Source organism: Pinus tabuliformis, chromosome 4_1 (assembly GCF_031772625.1).
Source record: "Pinus tabuliformis cultivar Carrire ecotype Pingquan chromosome 4_1, CPIR1, whole genome shotgun sequence".
NCBI lineage: Eukaryota > Viridiplantae > Streptophyta > Pinopsida > Pinales > Pinaceae > Pinus > Pinus tabuliformis.
In genome coordinates, this window is record NC_142303.1 from 603694273 (window position 1) to 603720535 (window position 26263).

The window sequence follows — 26263 nt, forward strand, 5'->3', positions numbered from 1 at the left end:
TGGGTATTAAAAATTGATCATCTGATCAAAGTTAATGAAAAAATATAAATGGGTATTAAAAATGTTAATGAAAAAATGAATACCTACAATATCTAGTGAAAGTAGGGGATTTTTAAATTGGGAAGGTATATTGGGTTTGCATTGGTAGGAAGTTAAATAATGTCATTTTTAGAGGTATTTTCCAATATTTGTTCAAATTAAGGGTATTTTTTAATATGCCACGAACACACATGATATGTCATAGGTTCATTGAGGACCAAGAGAGGTTGGACCCCTCCTTCTTTGCCTTGGGCCCTCAACCACATCCACAACAAGGCCTCCATGCGGTTGGGAGCCTCCAACTGCATGCACAAGCTTGCATCCATGTGGTTGCAACCTAAGCTTTCCAGTTAGGATCTAGTGGTCCCGAATTCCAAGCCTAAATTCCATGTCAACCTCTAAACAACTACCAAGAACTTCCTGTAACTTCTCATATGCATAAATGACATAACAAAAAATCTAAAAATTCAAACTTGAGTCAAAGATGCGACCTAAGCATGCCTAACCATGATAGTCATTTTTTCAAACACATCAAGATCAAGGTCATGAATGAATATTTGAACATAGGAGTCTGATACTTATCTGAGAATCATCAAGAATTTCTAATTGCCTCTCATAATAGTTGCAATAACATTTTTTAGGTCATGTATTCATTAACCATTCATCAGCAAATCAAATACATCAAAATCCATATATAGAACTTGTTCTAGAACGATGCTTATAACCAACATATAACTAGAATAATAACCATAGTAGAACAACCGTCAAATCCACATAATAACAAGTACAAATACTCATGAAATACAAGAGCGAAAAAACACTTAATGATATATGCAAAAGCTAACCAAGCCATGGACTTCCACTTACCATTCGACCATAGATTGGGATGAACCAAATCTTTCTTTTAGCCAATCACCCCCATGCCATATTCTAAGAATAAATGCGGGACTCAAAATAAAACAACCAAGGCTTCCTGGAGATTACACCACCTTCGCCCTCAGGCTTTGCCAAAGTCACTCCAAAACCGATCAAGGGATCATTAGGCCCAAAACAATAACCACCAAGCTTTACTGCAATCCAGACAAATCGATTATGGGATTCGTAGGCCCAAAACAAGCTTCGATTCCTCAGAATTTCTTCACTAATACCTTGAGGAATTTTCCCCTCTCCACCCTCAAGTTTTACTGCAATCCTGCCAAAAATGATCAAAGGATTCCTAGGCCCTTAGGAATTTTCCTGATACCACCTCACCTAGTTCCAAAGCTCAACAAAATAGAAAAACCCCATCACACCATGGTTATCCGGAAATGGAAAGGCATCGCTGAAACCACTACCACACCTAGAAAAGCCCTTGCCCATGACAACAAAAGAACCAAATGCATACATACATGTACCATGTATTCACCAACCAACTAGGAAATCACACATGCAACCTATTACCTGCAAGTATTCCTATTGAAGCCACTTGATCCAACTTTTCCTCACTTGTTCCTTTTCTTTCCTTGTCCTTCCTTCCTCCAACGCTAGAGTGCTCCAAGAATAATATAAGTTTAAAAGAGTATGAGAGAATAAAGAGAATAGAGAGAGATCTCCAAAACTTAACTGATAAAAAGATTAAATTGACAAAATCTATGAACGGATCCTCAAAAGCCTTTTTATCATTGAGGCCTCTATTTTCTTCAATTTCCTCTATTTTTCCTTCAATTTTCCTCTCATGCAATTATGTGACCTCTCTCCTCACTTTTCAATTTTCATGCCCTTTATTTTACGTTTTATCTAAATTTGTGAGTGTAAATTTTTCTTTATAGAAATTCTCTTTGTAACTACTCTTATATCTCAACTTTCATTAATCTCTTTCTAAAAAAATTCATTTTGGCATTTTTTAATAAAAAAATTATTTAATATACACTTGTTAATAAAATACATTTTTTATAATCATTAATCTTTAAAAAGTTAAATGAATTTCCAAATGAAATGAACAACACTTCAACTTTGAAAGTTGCTCACCACACTTTCTAAGGAATCTTAAGACACTCAATATTTTTTAAATTTTTACAACTGAAAATTACAATTTCAAGAAATCCCTACCCAATTTAAAACAAAATTAATAAAAATAAATAAATATGACCAGGAAAAATAAAAAGCTTTTACTACTTTAAACTGCTAAATTAACCTACTTAAAAAATCAACATCAAACTTTTTATATTAAATCTCATCGCATCACAGTAAAATAAATATATTTTGTGTATATAATCATTTGATAACGATCTTGGAAGGGGGCATGGAAAAAAAGCTTTTGTCGAGTTTATTTTATTTGCCCTATTTTATGAGAAATATAAAGGCATGTTCACAACAAAATTAACTTAATCTTTGAAATTTAAATGACCATTTAATTTTAGATTTTATTTTATTGGCCCCTATTTTATACCATTTATTTTTAGATTTTATTTTATTGGCCCTCATTTTATAATTTATTTTTAGATTTTATTTTATTCGCCCCCATTTTATAATTTATTTATAGATTTTATTTTATTCGCCCCCATTTTATAATTTATTTTTAGATTTTATTTTATTCGCCCCCATTTTATAATAAATATAAACCCATGTACATAATAAATTTAAGTTAGCATTCAAAATTGAAATGATCATTTATCTAAACATTTATTCAGTCAATCGTGTCTCTTTTATATTTGTATTATACAAGTTCCGCATCCTACATTTATTTAGGGAACCCTTTATTTTTGCAAACGATGATAAATATAAAAAGTTTTCTTCTTTTAGATTCAAGATCCAAGATTAAGAAGAGGAAAGTGTGGTTTAAATTAGTTAGATAATTTATACTATAAATGGTGCATAATTCAGATAATGTTGGAAGATAATGTTGGAAGAAAACACACATCCTAATAAAGACATCAAAGAAACTCATGAAATTATAACAAAAAATAAAAAAAGCTATTGTACCAATGACAATTGCTTTGAGATTGGAAGCATTGATTCTTTGAGTAATTTCTTCAATAGTGGAGGCCAATCCAAACCAACCTTTCCCATTACAAGAGAAAGAAGTCCCATCATTGAATTAAACCCTACGTTGAACAACAACTAATCCTTTGTGAAAATATGATTTTATTAAGAAATTGCAGTGATAATACGATCTTTGTATATATCAATCTCAAATTTGCATCAAAGCCCTCCCAACAAACAAAACAAAATATGGTCATGAATATGGTCCCACAAAATGGAGATGAAGGATACACCAAATGAATGAATATGCTACACGCCCGGGATGGACGAAATTCACAAAACAACAATCTTTACTTTCCCAACAAAGTCTCCTCTTCTTCAATATTCAAAGTTTACTGAAATGAATGGTCCACACTCTTTAAACTTCCTCTGCAAACACTTACGGATTTCTATATATAAAAAATCCAAACCACAACCACAAACACCTTTTCTTTGCCAGCCCGCTGGCCTTGTATCCATTTAGGCTTTTGTAGAATTTAATGTAAAAACACTAATTTACTTTGGGAGCTAAATACCCTGCTAATATCTCTGTTAAGAGCACATAAATTCATTCAATGTGCAGCGTGCTATAACTGCACTTTTATTACGAAGGTCCAATCTTTATTACCTAATTTCACCATTTTCGAAGACAAATTCATTCAATGTGCAGCGTGCTATAACTACACTTTTATTACCAAGGTTTAATCTCACCATTTTTGAAGGTCGACTTTTCCTATCATATTATGAAAAAGACAAATTCATTCAATACTTTTATTACCAAGGTCCAACCTTTGTTACCTAATTTCACCATCTTTGAAGACAAATTCATTCAATGTGCAGCGTGCTATAACTGCACTTTTATTACCAAGGTTTAATCTCACCATTTTCGAAGATGGACTTTTCCTATCATATTATGAAAAAGACAAATTCATTCAATATGCAGCATGTTATAACTGCACTTTTATTACCAAGGTTTAATCTCACCATTTTCGAAGACTGACTTTTCCTATCATATTATGAAACTGCGGATTCAGAATCTGGAAATGGGAACTTAGCACCATCAAGCTAGGAAGGTAGTCGAGAAAATAAATTATTAGCAGAATGATATTTTATGTCGTTATTTAATTAATTAGTACCTACTGCACACTTAAACAGGTACCATAAATTATGACCGTTGAATTTGACCGTCAGATTGACAGGTTATCCATCTATAAGCCCCATCAAATTCCAGGCCTGCTGCCAACCATGGACGTTGACACTCAGATTCCCACTTGTTGCTGCTTTAATTTACAGTGATGGACGCCGACTCCCACTTGCTGGTGCTTTAATTTACAGCGATGGACGTTGACTCCCACTTGCTTCTTATGTGGATGGATGCCACATGTATTGCTTAATAAATTAACTTATCAACCTCAGGAATCAAATCATGTCTCGGGTTAGTGGATGCAGTTGCTTTTGCATAAAGATTTCGCCCCACATATCTGTGGTCACCATATCTTCTAAAGGATGCAGGAATATATGGTCGGTGACTCAACCCTCAATAATGCAGTGAACGAAGGAAATTAGCAGTAGCTTTACTGATTTCACAATTTAATAATAACGATGCAGGAATATATGGTCGGTGACTCAACCCTCAATAATGCAGTGAATGAAGGAAATTAGCAGCAACTTTCCTGATTTCACAATTTAATAATAAAACAAAAGTATCCTAAATTTCATTCAATCGAAATATATATCGACTTGGTTCTTTCAGAGAAAAACAAATCCTCTGAATTGACCAGATATTGATGTCTTCATTTGTTCTCATCGATTCACTGGTAGGTGGTCTTGCACTGGTGAGATCATTCAGACGAAAATATTGAGGTTCAGCGCTCATTCCCAATCTCTGTAAAACGTCTTGGATCTCGCTTGCTTCTTGCTTCTTTCTTCTTCTAGATTCAGAACGACTAGAATTTTGACTTGACGCTAGTTTCGATACTTTTTGGGTACATTCTTTTTATCTAAAAAATATCACCTTATCAAACCTCCCCACTATGAACTTTTGGACTCCAAAAGTTTACTTCCCTAGTCAATATAAATAGGTCGGAACTCAAAAACATCCAAAAACTCAATCCAAAACGTAGATTTTCAATTGGTGCCCTTCAAGCCTCAATCAAGGCACTTCACCTATATTCTTCATGAAGACCTACTGTCCTATTAAGAATTGAGCCAACATTCTTATTGTTGATGCAAGAGAAAAACACTGACGAGTGGAATTTGAACATTATCTTTACTCTCTTCTTTACATGGCTCAAAAACACTTCATCTTGAAGTTAAACTGTTGAAGACAAACTTGACTCCATAAGTTGGAATTTAGAAACAACATAAACTTGCTTTAACGTCTTCAAGTTGAGCTTGTACATCAAAAGTACATTGTTGCAAAATTTTCCATGATACAATCGACCTTACCTACAAAACATAGTCATCTTGTACAATCTTGAAAACAAAGATTCTATTCACACAAGTTTCATATCGAATACTTGTATGAGTGAACACATGACAAACTTGTAGACAACTTTGAATGACAATATTGTACATTCACAAAAGTCCTTGAACATGTGGAATTATAAACAAGCCAATACATACATCAATGAAAAACATCTACTTGTTGAACATAGTGACAATGATTGTTCACTTTACAAAAGTACCTACACAGGTAAACAACAATAAGTAATTACAAAATTTACAAAGCAACTTTACAATAAGTCTACCCAAACATTTCCTCTCCTAGGCTTATGGGTTCTCTTCTTGCATCATCTTTGTCTTGAAGGTTGTTTAGGATTGTGATTCCTCTTTGCCACCTCTTGTTTCCCTTGAATTATGTTGCACAATTTCTTTTCCTTTCTTTGAAAAAAGCTTTGGATGTAACTTCCAACATCATTTAGTGCCATGCCCATGCATCTTGCAATGAGTACAGAACAATTTTCTCTTGTGTTCCTACATAGAATTTTTTTTTCTCTAGGGTTGCAACTTTGATGGAGTGAAGGGGATGATGCCATGCGAGGTCCCTTCAATCATTCATCACGCTTAGGGGATGAATGAACATTTTCACAAGGTGGTGACATCTCATCCTCAGATGGTTTATGTACCTCAAGCCGTTTAGAGCATTCTCCAAATTCCCTTCAACCATATCTCAATCCTTGATACTTTGGTCTCTCCTCAACCATGATTGGATTGGTAATACCTTGGAAATTTATGTCGAGGCCTCCACCTTCATAACCCATCTTGGAAAGCAGCTTCATACCTATGCCTTTGGTATGTTGCTCAAACGCTGCAAAAGAAGTGTTATGCACATACGTAGAAGGAATTGTACTTGAAATGCTAATTATGTCCTTAAACTTGTCATTCATCTTTTTAGCTTCTGATGACGATGTCAATGATATTGCAAATGAATCTAGCTACCCACTCTTATCCACTGGAATATGTTGTGATTCTTGAATATGTTTGCAAAATGCACATGCATCATCTTCCACATATGGTCCAAAACCACTATTTGAACCATGACCACATATTGGCTTCATTATAGAGGTTTGTCTTGCTGGTACAGGAGTAGAAATTTCAACAACTTATTCTTCAAACACATGCTACAATTGAAGTCGCATGTGCCTCTTCTCCAGTTCAATCATCTCTAACATCCTTCTCAACTCTATGTTGTCTATATGAAGAGCCAAATTCTGCTCCTATAGCTCTTAGAGCCTCTTTTTTCTGCCCATTCTTGCAACTTGGTCAACTGGTGCTTTGATACCCACTAGAGGAAATTTCAACCAAAAATTGGTCTCCTAAGGAAAAATAATAAAATAAGAGTGATGAGCCCCACGGGGGTAGGCGAGTTGGTAATCACATCGCGGGAAGTCATTAGAAAGGCGACTCCGCACTAAAGGTCACGAGTTCAAATCCCCCGGACTAAAACAGAGCTGTGGAGAGGGGCGGGCGCATGCTCCCAGTGGTTATATAGGTAGCGGTCAGAATCGACCCTGTGTAACGCGAGTCGCGAGGCTGCCCCTGTTGCCGATTCCACTGTATAAATAAATAAATAAAAAATAAGAAAAAAAAAAAGAGTGATGAATTTTGGAGGGAAAAGAAAAAACTAAATTTTTAATTGTATTTTTTGCTTATCTCCCTATAGGTTTACTCAAATTTGAAGTGTAGACACTCGTTGGATGCGAAATTAAATTCCGCATCCAATGAGTACCCATTATGCATACTTTTGAGATGCCTCACATTGATAAAAATTGAAGATACATTAAAAATACATGTTGAACATGCTTTTTTAATGTATCTTCCATATTTATCAATGTCGGTCTTCTCATAAGTATGCATAATGGCTACTTGTTTGATGCAAAATTTAATTTTGCATCCAAAGAGTGTCTACACTTGAAATTTGAGTAAACCTATAAGGAGATAAGCAAAAACTACAACTAAAAAAAGTAGTTTTTTTATTTTCCCTCCAAAATATTTACATGTACCTCTTTCTAAATTTAAATGATTTTGATTGGTTTACATATTATGTATATGAAAATTTCATGGGCACTTTTAGGATGAAATTTTCTCTAATGAAATGATCTGAAATTGGAGTAGGTGTTTTCTTCCTCTTTTCCAAAATCAAACAAAATAAAAAAATAGGATTGTGTTGATGCTTTTCAAGGTAAAGTGAGTCTTGAAACAAACAGGTTTTTCCAATGTCTCTTCAAGTCATGAATTAGTCTTCACATGTAACTTAACATAAGCAACATAACGACACATAACTCATGTAGGCATAATGAAGTGATAATAAAAAAATTGTCGACGGATTTCACCCCTCCTGGGCTACATCTCTAGGCCTACCAACATAGCTAGACCACTCATATATTCAGTAGAAAAATGAAGTATATAAATTTGTGTTGATGGAAACATGTAGTTATTACCCCTACAAGGTAATGTTTTCTTGCAAAGAACTCTCACATACAACAGCAACACAAAGAATCTCCTACAAAGATTCCATACTCCAACTGAAATGAGCTAAAATGAGCATGTGAGCACTTCGTCTCCACATTGAAGCACATAAAAAAACTTCCCCTGGCATAACATAATGAGAAAAGTAAACTTGAGTTAAACCCTACAAGTAAACGTTGCTGCAATAGATTTATGAAGGTGAGAAAAGCCCCATAGAGCCTTCTCCATGTTCGAACACCTTCCAAAACTGCTTCCAAACACTAATTGATCCATACATCCTTAGTCTCAAACCTGTAAAAATACTACTTATATGTGCTCAAATCAGAAATTAGAGGTTACCAAATGGATTCAGAACATCCAAAAACCCCTAAGTGGACTCTTTTTTACTCAATTTTACCAAAAAATTTGAAAGATATGGCTCTCCAAGCTCCCATACGAGTTTTGCTATTAATCATCCTACAAATCGGACCATATGTCTAACGGTCCTAAAATTCCGCCCTAAATTCTGCTAATCGAGCAACAAATTCACGCTCCGTCAATGCATTTTGTACAATCATTAAATTTTTCTCTGACCCCTCAACTCTAAAAATCGTGGTCATATAGGCCACATGGGGTCGAGGGCTAGGCCTTAAAACCTGCCCCTGTTGGCATAGCCCTTAACCACCGGGCCACGATTCCAACTTCCCCATAAGACTTGGGGCTAACCCTTGAATCTTTGCGACTACTCCTTAGCACCTTCTGTCTTGCCCTGCTAGTGGTTATATGCACTAATGGAATCAGGAGCTAGGGCTCCTCATAAGCGCCCTCTGCAAGCATTGTCCGACATAGTCTTATGGTTGCAGGTGACTAGGACCTGTGCCTTATTCCCATCACCCTTTCCACGAGTGCTTAACCCTTACTTACGCCTCCTCTTCAATTATGTTGAAGGTTCTGGAACCTTGGGTTGGGGCTAAGCCCGAGCCCTCGTCTACCTTTCAACTACAGTCTCGTGGGTGTAAGGTGATCGGGGGCCAGGGCCTTAGCCCCGACCCCATTCCCAACATTCATTTGGCCAAACCTTAAATAGTATTTTTTCACTATGGTTGTTAAGTCCCACTGTGTAGCCTGTAGGTTGAGCGCTACGTCATTGGATTGGAGGTCAGGGATTTGAATCATGTGGAGGCCAGTTCGGGCCATAACAAAATTTTAGTCAACCCCGGGGTGCCATATGGCACCATATTACTGGTCCACCTCAAATGACCACTAACAAATCAAATGCGCCCAAAATTGAACGAACTGGAGGATGAAACTTGGAAGCCTCACATTGGCTTGTACCCTGCGTAGTTACCCTGCCAACTCAGCAGTACAGCCAACCCAATCAACAAACCTACTCAAATTTTACCTGTTTGCGAAAATTATCAGAACATGATATCTAGAGCATTAGGTGTCAAATTGAGGTGAAGTGAATGTCGTTGGATTCAGAATGGCGAGCACTTTAAAGTGACGTCAATTTCAAGACGTTCTAGGAAATTTCATTTTTGAGCTAAAAATTGATCACCTGATCATATAAATGGGTACTAAAAATTGATCACCTGATCAAAGTTAATGAAAAAATATAAATGGGTATTAAAAATGTTAATGAAATAATGAATACCTACAATATCTAGTGAAAGTGCGGGATTTTTAAATTGGGAAGGTATATTGGGTTTTCATTGGTAGGGAGTTAGATAATCTCATTTTTAGAGGTATTTTCCAATATTTGTTCAAATTAAGGGTTTTTTTTAATATGCCACGAACACGCATGATATGTTAGAGGTTCATTGAGTGAAGCCCCCGTGTAAGTGCTACAGAACCCATAGAGGTTGAGAAACCATCCCAGGAGCCCGAACCCTGAGTTGGACGCTGCCTCCATGTGGTTAGGAACCTCCAACCACATGCACAAGCTTGCATCCATGTGGTTGCAACCTAAGCTTTCCAATTAGGATCTAGTGGTCCTGAATTCCAAGTTTAAATTCCAGGTCAACCTCCAAACAACTGCACAGAACTTCACGTAACTTCTCATATGCATAAATAACATAACAACAAAGCTAAAAATTCAAGCTCGAGTCAAAGACGTGACCTAAGCAGGCCTAACCATGATAGTCATTTTTTCAAACACATCAAGATCATGTAATCTACAGGTCATGAATGAATATTTGAACATAGGGGTCTGATACTTATCTGAGAATCATCAAGAACGTCTAATTACCTCTCATAATAGTTGCAATAACAATTTTTAGGTCATGTATTCATTAACCATTCATCGACAAATCAAATACATCAAAATCCATATATAGAACTTGTTCTAGAACCATGCTTATAACTAGCATGTAACTAGAATAATAACCATAGTAGAACAATCATCAAAGCCACATAATAACAAGTACAAATAATCATGACATACAAGAGGAAAAAAACACATTGATATATGCAAAAGCTAACCAAGCCATGGACTTCCATGTACCATTCGACCATAGATTGGGATGAACCAAATCTTTCTTTCAGCCAATCACCCCCATACCATATCCTAAGAATGAATGTGGGACACAAAATAAAACAACCAAGGCTTCTCGGAGATTACACCACCTTCGCCCTCAGGCTTTACCAAGTCCCTCCAAAACCGATCAAGGGATCATTAGGCCCAAAACAATAACCACCAAGCTTTACTACAATCCAGACAAAATCGGTTAAGGGATTCGTTGGCCCAAAACAAGCTTGGATTCCTCAGAATTTCTTCACCAGTACCTTGAGGAATTTTCCCATCTCCACCCTCAAGCTTTACTGCAATCCCGCAAAAAAAGATCAAGGGATTCCTAGGCCCTTAGGAATTTTCCTGATACCACTTCACCTAGTTCCAAAGCTCAACCAAGTTAAAAAAACCCCATCACACCATGGTTATCTAGAAATGGAAAGGCATTGCTGAAACCACTGTCACACCTAGAAAAACCCATGCCCATGACAATAAAAGAACCAAATGCATACATGCATGTACCATGTATTCACCAACCAGCTAGGAAATCACACATGCAACCTGTTATCTACAAGTATTCCTGTTGAAGTCACTTGATCCAATTTTTCCTCATTTGTTCCTTTGCTTTCCTTATCCTTCCTTCCTCCAACACTAGAGTGCTCCAAGAATGCTATAAGTGTACAAGAGTATGAGAGAATAAAGAGAATAGAGAGAGATCTCCAAAACTTAACTGATAAAAACGTTAAACTGACAAAATCTATGAACAGATCCTCAGAAGCCTTTTTATCATTGAGGCCTGTATTTTCTTCAATTTCCTCTATTTTTCCTTCAATTTTCCTCTCATGCAATTATGTGACCTTTCTCCTCACTTTTCTCCTAATTTTCTTTATTTTCATAAATAAAATACCAATAAATGCCTCTTTTCCTTTTCAATGCCTTTGCAATTTTCTTAGCCATAATAAACCAAATGAACACCCACTAGGATGTTTTGCCCAACATTCAGCTTGGAATACATGTCCCATGACCTTGGTCTTATTTTTGCCTTTATTAACTTTATTACATGAACTTTTAACTCGGGGTTGTTATATTGACCAAATTTCTATCATATAATTACTTATTGGTGAATGCCAAGGGGCACCCTTTTCGCATCAACATCACTTTCATACCTCTACCTAATGCATCACAATCCATGACAAAAGTCTTATTGGCATCAAACACTTCTAAGATGTATATGGTGCACAAGCCTTATTTTAAAGTTGAAAATGCATGCTTTATGGATTCATTCCATATAAAAGGGGGCACAATTTTAGCCATAATTCTCCACAAGCTTCTTGTAATAGCCCATAAGTCTTGAGAAACCATGTAATATTTTCAAGGTCCTCGGGTGTGGCTAATCTTGAATAGACATAACTTTCATGGGATCAACTGGCACATAGGTTAATGCGACCCAAACTCCAAATGGCATCACTAATTTCTCATAATGATCTTCATGAATGTAGAAGGAAATCTTTGATACGTTTACGAGCTTCATTTCAATCTAGTAGTATCTTGAGTGAAGGTCCAATTTAGTGAAGAACTTGGCTCCATGAAGCTCATCCATGAGATCATCAATAAGTGGAGTAAGAAATCTACCTTTGATGGTCAACTAGTTGAGAACCGTGAAATATTGAGACATGTGCACCATCTACCTTGTTTTTTAATACCATAAACATGGGTGTTGAGTAAGGGCATGTAATAGGACATATGACTCCAACTTCCAAGAGTTCCTAGACAATCTTTTCCGTTTCAATTTTTTATGCAAAATGGTGCATATTAAGATGCATATTGGGTGCTTCACTAGTTAGGACTAAGGAAATTTCATTATCATGCCATAGATTATTTCAAACACCTATTGATGTTTAGTCATGACCATCCACAAATTAGGATGAATTTCCCATGAAGATTTGTCCCTAAATTGTATGGCATTGAACTATACAATAACGTTGGAGTGGCCTTTCTTCGATAGCTTCTCCATATGGTGAGAGTTAATAATTATAGGGAGTTGAACTTAAGCCCCATTGAGTGTATGTTTATGCCCAATGCTTATTAAATCCAGTGTATAATTCCTTGAAACCCCATGGTATCAGGACTCAAAGTGTGAAACCATTTTGCACCAAGAACTATATCACAACCACCCATATCCATAGAAAACAGGCAAGATTTGAATCGAAAATATCCCATTTGAAGTTTCACATTTTCACATTAGCCAACATGTTTAATCAAACCTCCATTAGCTATCATAATTTCAAATTTATACATTGCATGGGCGTAACAATGGGTTTCTTCAACCACTCTCTTATGGATAGAATTGTGGGTGCTACAACTATCAATTAAAACAATCACCGTGTTGTTCTTGATGAAGGAAATCTTTAGAGTTTTGGGTAAAAAATGCATGATAAAGAATGGAGAGAAATTCAAGGTTCCTCACAAGGGGCTTCTAAGGTTGTTTCTTCTTGAGGAGGAAGGGTGATCTCTCCAAAATCTAGTTCAAGAGCTTCACTACTAAAATGTATTTCAATTGGTGTTGGGAGGACACATATACATGGAATAATTTATGTTCTTTACATTTATGCCCTTTGAAGTACCACTTATCTAAATTATAGCATAGTTGAAGACATTGGCATTTTGTGACTTATTTTGGTGAAATTTTTTAGATTCTCAAGGGTTGATAGGGGAGGGGGTGGTAGTACATGCCAAAGATGGCAGGGGGGGGAATAAAAAGGTTTTTTTGGTCTATGCATTTATCCCCATCTCAACTTCTCGAACTCTCTCACAAGCCTGCAACAAAGTAGTTGGGCATTGCATCGTGATTTTCTCTCTAATTACCTTCTCAAGACCATTAATGAAACATTCTTCTAAAAAAGAGTAAGACATAGCCCATGTGTAAATTTCCAATCGCTCAAAGGTTGCTATAAATTCTATATTTGTGCTTGTTTGGCACAATATATTCGGACCTCTGAGTTAATGATTGTCTTGTCCAAAAAAAGAGTAGATTGTCTTCAAAAATTAGATGTAGGAAATGTATCCTCCATGATATTTCTTATGCCATTGCGAACACTCTTCATCCAAGTATAACACCCCCTCTAAGTTTCATAAATTATTAGTATGAAAGTGTAGAGAGAAATAATGTCCCATTTGGGTAACTTGACTAATGGGATCAAAATCATCAAACTTATTCATGTCTATTTTACGGAATTCTTATTACATAATGAGATGATTATCATAACAATGTCCTACTCAATTAGAAGAGTCATCCCTTCTAGTGGCATGCCCATATCCTACTAGATTCCTTTGCCTTTGACAATGTGGTAAAAGGTTGATTAGAGAGCTCACAAGCAATCTCATCGAGCTTGGTGTTGAGATGGGAAACCTAGTGGTTGAGGTGGGTGGTTGTGTCATCTAAGGTAGATTGTTGTATAAGTCTTTAAGTTTGTTCACATTTGAGAGCATGTGCATGACCACATTTTCCAAAGTGTAGAGGTTATGTGTGGAGTATTTCTAAGTGAATGTTGTGAGTCTTGTACTTACCAAAAGGTTCCAAGTCTTGAGTACCTACAATGGTCATTAAAAGAAACATTCATATTACATTAGTTGATTTCATTGTTGCTTCCCTAATTAAAAAAAAAAAAAAAAAAAAAAAACAAACAAACAAACTTTCACTATCATAAGAGGCAACATTTATGAATTTGTTCTCTCACATTGACATCCCAATTAATAGCGAATAGAGAATTATAAAAGAAAATAACTAGTTATTGGAACCCTTGGAAAAAATCAATGCATAACTGAATTATAAAAAGTACCTATAAATTAGTAAAAAAAAAAAAAATATTAATGACATTGAAAAAGATAAAAATTGATCATAAACCTGCCAAGAATTAACAAAATACATAATAAATACTTAACCTAACTATTGTAATGAGCTACAGAGAAAAGAACTAACCAACTTGAAACACGTTATCATCTTAAATGCTTACATCATGAACATATCTAATACATTTTAAAGAAACTTTCTCGTTCAAGATAAGCAAAATAGTTTCTAATTTAAAGTGTAACATGCTTAATCAAATAGTTTCTAAAGAAACTTTCTCGTTCAAGATAAGCAAAATAGTTTCTAATTTAATGAATGGCCTTAATCAATGAATTCATTCATTGTATTATGAAACTACCAATTAGGCTTGGAATTTCAATTTCTTTTGCCGGTCAAATGAAAATTTGATGACGGTTTTACAATTTTCATGCCTTTTATTTTAGGTTTTGTCTAAATTTGTGAGTATAAATTTTTCTTTATAGAAATTCTCTTTGTAACTATTCTTATATCTCAGCGTTCATTAATCTCTTTCTAAAAAATTCATTTTGGCATTTTTTAATAAAAAAATTATTTAATATACACTTATTAATAAAATACATTTTTTATAATCATTAATCTTTAAAAAGTTAAATGAATTTCCAAATGAAATGACCAGCACTTCAACTTTGAAAGTTGCTCACCACACTTTCTAAGGAATCTTAAGACACTCGATATCTTTTAAATTTTTACCACTGAAAATTACAATTTCAAGAAATCCCTACCTATTTTAAAACATAATTAATAAAATAAATAAATATGACCAAGAAAAATAAAAAGCTTTTACTACTTTAAACTGCTAAATTAACCTACTTAAAAAATCATGAATAAATAAAAAATCAACATCAAACTTTATATATTAAATCTCATCGCATCACAGTAAAATAAATAATTTTGTGTATATAATCATTTGATAACTATCTTGGAAGGGGCATGGAAAAAAAAGCTTTTGTCGAGTTTATTTTATTCGCCCTATTTTATGAGAAATATAAAGGCATGTTCACAACAAAATTAACTTAATCTTTGAAATTTAAATGACCATATATTTTTAGATTTTATTTTGTTGGCCCCTATTTTATACCATTTATTTTTAGATTTTATTTTATTGGCCCTCATTTTATAATTTATTTTTAGATTTATTTTATTCGCCACCATTTTATAATAAATATAAAACCATGTACATAATGAATTTAAGTTAACATTCAAAATTGAAATGACCATTTATCTAAACATTTATTCAGTCAACCGTGTCTCTTTTATATTTGTATTATACAAGTTCTGCATCGTACATTTATTTAGGGAACCATTTATTTCCGCAAACGATGATAAATATAAAAACTTTTCTTCTTCTTAGATTCAAGATCCAAGATTAAGAAGAAGAAAGTGTGGTTCAAATTAGTTAGATAATTTATACTATAAATGGTGTAGAATTCAGATAATGTTGGAAGAAAACACGCATCCTAATAAAGACATAAGAGAAACTCATGAAATTATAACAAAAAATTAAAAAAACTATTATACCAATGACAATTGCTATTGGAAGCATTGATTTTTTGAGTAATTTCTTCAATAGTGGAGGCCAATCCAAACCAACCTTTCCCCATACAAGAGAAAGAAGTTCTATCATTGAATTAAACCCAAGTTCTATCATTGAATTAAACCCTACGTTGAACAACAACCAATCCTTTGTCAAAATATGATTTTATTAAGAAATTGCAGGGATAATACGATCTTTGTATATATCAACCGCAAATTGGCATCAAAGCCCTCCCAACGAACAAAACAAAATATGGTCATGAAATATATGGTCCAGCAGAATGGAGATGAAGGATACACCAAATGAATGAATATGATACACGCCTGGCATGGACGAAATTCACAAAACAACAATCTTTACTTTCCAAACAAAGTCCCCTCTTCTTCAATATTCAAAATTTACTGAAATAAATAGTCCACACTCTTTAAACTTCTTCTGCAAACACTTACGAATATATATATATATATATATATAAAATCCAAACCACAACCACAAACACCTTTTCTTTGCCAGAGCGCTCGCCTTGTAAGTTACTTGTTAAATCCTTCATTCATTGTATTATGAAACTGCCCATTAGGCTTGGAATTTCAATTTCTTTTGCCGGTCAAATGAAAATTTGATGACGGTTTTACAATTTTCATGCCCTTCATTTTACGTTCTATCTAAATTTGTGAGTATAAATTTTTCTTTATAGAAATTCTCTTTGTAACTACTCTTATATCTCAACTTTCATTAATCTCTTTCTAAAAAAATTCATTTTGGCATTTTTTAATAAAAAATTTATTTAATATACACTTGTTAATAAAATACATTTTTTATAATCATTAATCTTTAAAAAGTTAAATGAATTTCCAAATGAAATGACCAGCACTTCAACTTTGAAAGTTGCTCACCACACTTTCTAAGGAATCTTAAGACACTCGATATTGTTTAAATTTTTACCACTGAAAAATACAATTTCAAGAAATCCCTACCTAATTTAAAACATAATTAATAAAATAAATAAATATGACCAAGAAAAATAAAAAGCTTTTACTACTTTAAACTGCTAAATTAACCTACTTAAAAAATCATGAATAAATAAAAAATCAACATCAAACTTTTTATATTAAATCTCATCGCATCACAGTAAAATAAATATATTTTGTGTATATAATCATTTGATAACTATCTTGGAAGGGGCATGGAAAAAAAAAAGCTTTTGTCGAGTTTATTTTATTCACCCTATTTTATGAAAAATATAAAGGCATGTTCACAACAAAATTAATTTAATCTTTGAAATTTAAATGACCATATATTTTTAGATTTTATTTTGTTGGTCCCTATTTTATACCATTTATTTTTAGATTTTATTTTATTGGCCCTCATTTTATAATTTACTTTTAGATTTTATTTTATTCGCCCCCATTTTACAATAAATATAAAACCATGTACATAATGAATTTAAGTTAACATTCAAAATTGAAAGGGCCAAAATGAAACATATGGTCCAGCAGAACCGAGATGAAGGATACACCAAATTGAACGGTGTTATTTAATTAATTAGTACCTACTACACGCTTAAACAGGTACCATAAATTATGACCAATTGCATTTGTTTTTGAACGGAGATTGAAGGGTTATTCAATTATAAGCCCCTGTCAAATTTCAGGCCTGCTGCCAACCATGGACGTCACACTGAGAGTCCCACTTGCTGCTGCTTTAATTTAGCAGTTGTCTATAACGCGATTTTTTGAAAGCTTTTCCGGTCGGTTTTTCCGGTCGAAATCTGGCAGGAATTTATTGGAATCGCAAGTTTGATAGCTAGTTTCTGCACAATGAAAGCCTCCCAGGGGTTTTTCAGGGTGCTGAATCCAAATATGCAGTTAAAAAACCATTTTAACTGCAACAAATCAAGATTTAACCTCAATTTCTTCCGCCAGATTCCGTCATTGAAATCTCCAAAAAATCGCATTATAGACAACTCCTTTAATTTACAGTGATTGACGTCGACTCCCACATGCTGTTGCTTTAATTTACAGCGATGGACGTCGACTCCCACTTGCTTCTTATGTGGATGGATGCCACTTGTATTTCTTAATAAATTAACTTATCAACCTCAGGAATCAATCATGCCTCGGGTTAGTGGATGCAGTTGCTTTTGCATAAAGTTTGGGCGCCCCACATATCTGTGGTCACCATATCTTCTAAATGATGCAGGAATATATGGTCGGTGAGTCAACCCTCAATAATGCAGTGAAGGAAGGAAATTAGCAGCCATTTTCATGATTTCACAATTTAATAATAAAACAAAAGTATCGGTGAGTCGATCCTCAATAATGCAGTGAATGAAGGAAATTAGCAGCAACTTTCATGATTTCACAATTTAATAATAAAACAAAAGTATCGGTGAGTCGGCCCTCAATAATGCAGTGAAGGTAGGAAATCAGCAGCAACTTTCATGATTTCACAATTTAGCAGCAACTTTCATGATTTCACAATTTAATAATAAAACAAAAGTATCGGTGAGTCGACCCTCAATAATGCAGTGAAGGTAGGAAATCAGCAGCAACTTTCATGATTTCACAATTTAATAATAAAACGAAAGTATCGGTGAGTCAACCCTCAATAATGCAGTGAAGGAAGGAAATTAGCAGCAACTTTCATGATGTCTATGTGAGACAAATCTTTGTAGTGGACCAAATTTCTAAGGAATGATTGGATTTTGGGGAAGGAAGAAGCCCTAATTCTAAGCAGATCTAATAATACAATTTTTTTTTTTTGGGAATATGGCTCGACTATGATGGAGTTGGATTATGCTCAACCAAGTTTATTTGATGGTAAACTTGAACTTGTAAATGAATAGGATGTCTAGATGTATTTCTTGTTGAAAACAAGAATTTCTCTAAGGAAAAGATTGTTTGGTTTTTCCTCATGTGGTTTTTTCTAGATTAAATGCTTATGTTCATGTGTAATTGTCTATTTATTATACTTTTGGCATATTTTTTTATTATTTAGCTCCTCTACGTAATTGCTTTATGATGATAAATGAATAAAAAAAAGATTAACCTAACTAAAATCATCAGAAGTAATTATCAGTTTAGAGGATACCCTCAAAATCAACATTTGGTACTATCACAATAGGAGATCCACATGGAGAGGAACTAGGCATGATGACTCCATTTTCAAGAAATTTTTGAACTTAACTTTTATCTCTACATTCTCAATTACGGACATCTTGTACATACCAACATTAGAAAGAAGGGAACTTTCTTGCAATTGAATCTCATGTTGAATCTCCCCCTTGGGAGGCAATCCTTCAGGTTCCTGGAATATTTCATCATAGTTAGAAATGAGAATAACTAATTCATCCTTATGAGAAGGATCGCACCCCTTAAAATCAGTGCATTGTTCAACATCTTTTGCTTTCACAACTATAAGTAAAAAATTTCTTTCTAGAATTTATGAGCCTCTTCATTTTCCTTGCACTAACAAGTGATAATTTAGTCTTCATGCTATGTTCCCTACAATATACTCAACCCCATCTTTAGTGAGGTGATATTTGTTCTCCTCCTTGAAGAATATGGCTTTCCTTTCATACAAGTAATGGCTTCCCAATACAATTCCACAAATATCAAGAGGAACCACATCTAATTGAACCTCATCAACAAATTTTGAAGTGATAGCAAATTTAAGTTTTCACTGTTTGGTTACTTGTAGCTTTGCATCATCACATACATAGCAGAGAAGATAAGGTTTCTGTTGAGGTGTTGTTTCAAATTCCAGTTTCTTGAAAATTGCATCAGATATTACATTTACTTGGGAACCAATATTAAAAAAATATTTTCAACTTTCATATGCTTAAGTATCACCCTTATGTGAAAAAACTTGCTTCTTCTACCTTTAGGACCAAGAGATGGATTAAAAGAAATAGAACTGTCATGAGAAGATGTTTTACCTTGCATTCCTACAGTTGTGATCTAAGCTTCATCTCTTGAATCAGATCCCAAATTTTGTTGCACTGTGGCAATAATATTTTTCTCTCCATTTCCTCTAAACCTTTTAGGCCTTAGTTTAGGATGTATCTTCCAAAAATGAGTATCATCGTACCCTTCCTTTCAACAATGAGAACATGTAGGCTTTGCCTCTTCTTATTCATTGTAGAAACCTTCTTGCCTTCCCCTTTTCCTTTGAAATTGACTTATAAAAATTTAGATGTTTACTTTTGTTTGAAATCACTTTGCACATTATTTCGTGTGGAATCAAGATGAGTAGCTTGGAAACATACTTCATCCAAATTAGCGGGACTAAATAAGAAAATAATATGGTGAATGTAACTATGAAATGCACCAATATATTTTAAAAGAGTTTCTAGATTATATAATGGAATATTTAAAGCCAATTCCTTCTTCCTAAATTATTTAGTAAAGCTTTTTATGCTTTGTCCTTTTCCTTGTCTCAAATTTTTCCATTCCATGATTTCTTTTTGGGTGTATGCTAAAGGATAAAACTATTTCTTTAATGCATTAGTGAATTTTGACCATGAAGAAAGGATCTTAAAAATCTTTTTGCTACCTTCTTCAATTTTACTCTCCCAACAAACCAACGGTGTACCTTCAAGTCCTAAATAAGCCAATTGAATCTTTACGTCTTCTTCAACAATCTGCTAAACGTGACAATAAACTTCTATTTGTTAAATCCAATTATCTAATATTTATGAATTAAGCTTGTCATTATACACTGAAAAGTCAAAGTTGACTTCCAATTTTAACAATGGCTTCACGGGTTCAAAGCCCACCTATTCTATTTTAAAATCATTGCAGGTTGTAATAACTTCGAATAGAAGTTTCCACTTATACATAGTAAGAATCAATGGTTGGTACAACAATGACTCTTTGGGTTGTTGCTGACAAGGTCGTGAGTTCAAACCATTTGTGCGACTCTTCTAGAGAGGTCAAGAGAGTTTTGTTCCAACCTAAGTTAACACATTACTCCACTTGATTGGTCCACATGTCACACAATCAACGCCCAAGACTTAGTTAGTTGCACAGCCGCCTACGAAGTCAATTGCCACATAAATGCCACATCATTGTCTCTACCATTTGTAGTTAGTTGCACAGCCACCTACGAAGTCAATTGCCACATAAATTCCACATCATTGTCTCTACCATTTGTAGTTAGTTGCACAGCCACCTACGAAGTCAATTGCCACATAAATGCCACATCATTGTCTCTACCATTTGTCCTCAGTTGATGCTACCATGTCACTGTCACGTCAACCTCATATCATGTTTATTCTTTTGATCCTCCCACGTGTCCTTCATACAACCTGCCACGTGTCAGCCTTTGGGACTACCACATGTCACCTATATCCTTCCTTTTTGCATGTTTTTGCAAAACGTCGGAATGTGATAAATTTCTCATATAAAGTTTGTTTAAGATCGTTCAAGTTATGTTGGAAAGATATCACTAAGCTCCTCATCATGGCAACCTTTTCATCTCAATTTTGGAATTTAGTTTTGAGGCATCTTGGATCCTCCCAGATCACTTCTCCACTTCCTATGGTTTCCTTGAAAATTCTTTCTCCTTCAAGTGCTTCACATGAACAAACACAACTAGATAGTAGAGTTCTTTTTGGTCTACCCGGCTCGAGTGAAGGACTCTCTCTCTGGTTTCCTCAACTAACACACTTCAAGCCTGTAATTTTTTGTCCAACTTCCAATCATATGTTTACAATTTCGCAATGTTTTCATTCTTATATTTGTGCGTTCAGAAGGATTATAGGTTCACACAAATAGTTCAGGTATTTTTTTAAATATTTTTCTCTAATTGTTACCATCTTCCAAACTCTACTTAAAACAACTAACTCAAAAGTTGACATGTTTTCTACCCACAAGTGTTGCTTCACACAGGAAAGGTCCAAGTTCCCCTTCTTTGGATGTGAAATCAACCAACACTCTATTTTGAGGTACATAGCCCATGCTCAAGTTGTCCCAACACCTTCTCCCCCATCCTCTCATAGCTACTTAGGTAGTTGGTAGTTCAACAAGAACATTAGGGGTCATAACATTAAATTTAGGGAAGATGGGAAACTTCCCATTCTGCCTTACAGAATTCCTAAGTAACCTATCCTTCCATACATCAAGATTCATATAGCATTCTCCTTCTTCTCCAAATTTAATAGTTTATAATTTAATCAAAATATTTACAACAAACAATCTTGGCAAGATGTCCATATTGTCTCTTCAACATTATCATCGTTTAATTACATTGCAAAACTTGGGGATTAGAAAAAATAATGTTACATTAGAATCATAGTGGTGAAGATCCTTTTCATTGGGTGCAAATCCTAGAGTTTGTGACTTGAAGGAAATATTTTAGAAAGTAGTATTTAAAATGATGGATGATTGAAGTCAAAACTACTATGGTCCATATAGTAGCCTCATATATTTCATATAAATAGAGTTTCCTTCAAGAAACTACTAATATATTTAATCTCGCAAATAATGAAAGTTATTAGTATTTGTGATCTCATAGAAGAGGAAAACTACAAAAGAAATGAACTACGCAACCCATCATAATCATCACTTTTAATGAAGAAATATAATAATGAGAAAGCATAGTGACTAACATCAATAGTGTGTGAATATAGCTAATTCAAAGGTAATGAAAATGAAGTTTGGAGGTCTAGGTTTAGGGTGAAAAAACAAATCAATCCCAAGTTTTAGCTTGTAAAGCTGAGTGGCATGATAAACAAATAAATTCCCTAGTAGAGGGAGACAACATTATCAATGTTCCTAATAGATTCCAAAGACAACAAACCTTAAACTTCCTCTACCTTTCTTCATAACCTCGACCCCACTGCATATCGCCATTTCCAATGTTGTTTGAACACCCAAATTTTATGAAAACCCTTAAATCATGGTTATAGAGCTTTATATATAATTCCTGGTTCATAATCAATATAAATTTATTAATTAAAAGTGCTAACATAGTCATTTACAAATTTTATTAGTTGAAAAAATAATACAAATGTGTACTTAGAACAAGGCCTTCTAAATATTGGTAATTGAAGGCCTCGTACTTGGGAAATGCTAGAAGATTATATATAAATATACCATGAATTGCTCAATTCTGGAATCAAATAAATGTTGTGAGGTGTTATAGCATGAGGGAATTTGACTAACATTTGGGCATAGCAAGAAGTCATAGTTGAAGAGTTTAAAACATAACTTATTGGTATTTTATCTATACAACGATCAGAACCAGAGTCAGTATGCTCGAGACCTGCATAGGCTCGAAAATAAGAGAACAACCGAAGGGAACCCACGAAATGACTCTATCACTCTGGAAAAATGGAGGAATGCTCTCCATGTTGTCTCAAATAAATGCGGTTTAGATATCAACGCATGCAACGGGTAAGGGCCACACTCTCTCATGTTTTTCTTAGTTTATCTAATGAATGATAAGGTATATCAGACTATATTTTAGGAGACGTTCCTCAATCAAATTATCCTGCATATTGTTCAGTGACGAAGGGAAACTAGTTGATGAGGTCATCAAAGAAGTGTGGCGAAAGGTTAGGAAAACACATCTTAATGTGGCCAAATACCCTACTGGACTCGTTGAGAAAATAAAAGACGTGGAAAGAATGGTGCTCTTGCAGCAGCAAAGCCAGAAGACTAAGGTTGTGGGAATTGTCGGTCTTGGCGGTGTAGGGAAAACGACTCTTGCAAAAGAGTTCTTCAACAGACACACATCAAATTATGACCGACATTGTTTCCTGTCTGATGTTTCTTGTCATTGCAGACAAAACTTCTCAAAGACTTGGCTCATTTGAAGGACGTGCAAATAAGCAACACCGATGAAGGCATAGAGAAGCTCCGAAAGCATCTCTCATCCCACCCCCGATCTCTGATAGTCTTAGATAATGTTGATCATATTGATCATTGTTTTCACCAGTGAAAGATACCATTCAGGCCAGTAGTTTAATCTTGGTTACTTCTCGCAATAGGGATGTCTTACAAGCTCGGGAATTCTAGACGCGTCTATTTACAAGCAAACAAGCCTTAACCGGCAACAGTCTAGAGCACTATTCTGCTCGCATGCCTTTGACCAGAGTTGTCCTGTAACGGGATTTGAACAACTGGTTGAAGATTTTTTGGATTTCTGTGATGGATTGCCCTTATCTCTTAAGGTCATCAGAGCGGCTATTAGTGGAAAAGATTATGAGATTTGGAAAAGACAGCTAGACAAAATCAGACGAATACTTCCCACGGATATTCATAGCAAGCTTAAAATTAGCTATGATGGTCTGGATAAAGAGGAGCAGGAGATCTTTTTAGACGTCGCTTGTTTTTTTATAGGAGAAAACAGAGATACCGCCATCAGAAGATGGAACGGATCTAACTGGGACGGATGGCTGGGTCTCCGTAACTTAGAGAACAAATGCCTTGTAGAGATCGACAGTGAAGAGTGTATAAGAATGCACGACCACCTCCGCGATCTCGGCAGAGATGTAGCAGAGAAGGAACATCCGCTGCGGCTTTCGCGACCAAATGTCAATCTTCTTCGTACTCTTTCCCCCTCATCGCCTGTACATATGTTGAAGCTCTCCACGGATTTTCAAATTAGCATTGCCATATCTAAATTGCCTTTTTGTTTTGAAATTTTTTAAGAAAAAATCATGTTTTTAACAGCTCCGAGTGAACAATTCAGGTGCTGCGAGGAATTAGCATGGATTATGGAAATGGCCGCGAACAAATTTTCGAAAACGTTACGGGCAACTGCAACCTAAGCAGGTTGGAACTGCTTAGGGGTGAAGGTTCTTTTGTTGAAAGAATATTCAGTGCAGGGGAGTTACGACAACTGATATATCTCCAATGGAAGAAGTGTCCGATCTCCTCAATATCTTTGCAAATTCCAACACTCTGGAAGGCTTTGAATTTAAGAGTGTTATACATACAGGGGCAGGCTTTGAAAACACTCTGGCAACATGAATCTCAGGTAGTACAAATTCTAATTTATTTGGACAGACATCGATTTACATTTCTCTTCGAATTATAAAAATTGCTTGCATTTAAGAATTGTCTTTGTTTATCACAATGTCAAATAGGTGACATTTACAGAGGCAAATCAACTTTAATGTTTTTATGTACACATTGCAGGCACCACTACAGTTGACGGAATTGTATATTGATGCTCCCCTTTCAGAGGTTCCACAGTCTATTGGTAAATTGAATCAGCTCGAAAGAATTGCACTGAGAAATGGTTATTTTAAAACTTTACCAAATGAATTCTATGATATGCATTCATTGAAACATATCAGTTTACAAAACTGTAAACAAATGATGTGGCTGCCGGATTCAGTTGGGATCTTGACGGTCCTCCAGGGACTCGACTTGGGCGGGTGCTCCAGCCTGCAGGGGCTCCCAGACTCGGTGGGGCAGCTGACGGGCCTCCAGGGACTCGACTTGCGCGGGTGCTCCAGCCTGCAGGGGCTCCCAGATTCGGTGGGGCAGCTGACGGGCCTCCAGAGACTCTACTTGAGCGGGTGCTCCAGCCTGCAGGGGCTCCCAGACTCGGTGGGGCAGCTGACAGGCCTCCAGGAACTCTATTTGGGCGGGTGCTCCAGCCTGCAGGGGCTCCCAGACTTGGTGGGGCAGATGACGGGCCTCCAACGACCCTACTTGGGCGGGTGCTCCAGCCTGCAGGGGCTCCCAGACTCGTGGGGCAGCTGACGGGCCTCCAGCGACTCGACTTGGGCAGGTGCTCTAGCCTGCAGGGGCTCCGAGACTCGGTGGGGCAGCTGACGGGCCTCCAGGGACTCGAATTGAGCGGGTGCTCCAGCCTGCAGGGGCTCCCAGACTCTGTGGGGCAGCTGACGGGCCTCCAGGGACTCTACTTGGGCGGGTGCTCTAGCCTGCAGGGGCTCCCAGACTCAGTGGGGCAGCTGACGTGCCTCTCGCGACTCCACTTGAGCCTTTGCTCCAGCCTGCAGGGGCTCCCAGACTCGGTGGGGCAGCTGACGGGCCTCCGACGACTCTACTTGGGTGGGTGCTCTAGGCTCCAGGGGCTCCCAGACTCGGTGGGGCAGCTGACGGGCCTCCGACGATTCGACTTGGGCGGGTGCTCCAGCATGCAGGGGCTCCCAGACTCGGTTCGGTGGGGCAGCTGACGGGCCTCCAGCGACTCGACTTGGGCGGGTGCTCTAACTTGCAGGGGCTCCCAGAGTCGGTGGGGCAGCTGACGGGCCTCCAGAGACTCGACTTGCGCGGGTGCTCTACCCTGCAGGGGCTCCCAGACTCGCTGGGGCAGCTGACGGGCCTACAAAGACTCTACTTGGGCGGGTGCTCCACCCTGCAGG

At 36.1% G+C, this 26263-nt stretch overlaps 1 protein-coding gene across 1 annotated transcript in view; it reads left to right on the plus strand.

Moving 5' to 3' along the window:
* LOC149177451 (uncharacterized) overlaps nucleotides 1-25637 on the plus strand; it is a 44479-nt gene extending 18842 nt beyond the window's left edge. The window contains 4 exon segments of the mRNA XM_089421756.1: nucleotides 23860-23913; nucleotides 23916-24493; nucleotides 24616-24903; nucleotides 25065-25637. Coding sequence (XP_089277882.1) covers nucleotides 23860-23913; nucleotides 23916-24493; nucleotides 24616-24903; nucleotides 25065-25637 — 1493 coding nt within the window.
* Nucleotides 25638-26263: the final 626 nt, after the last annotated feature.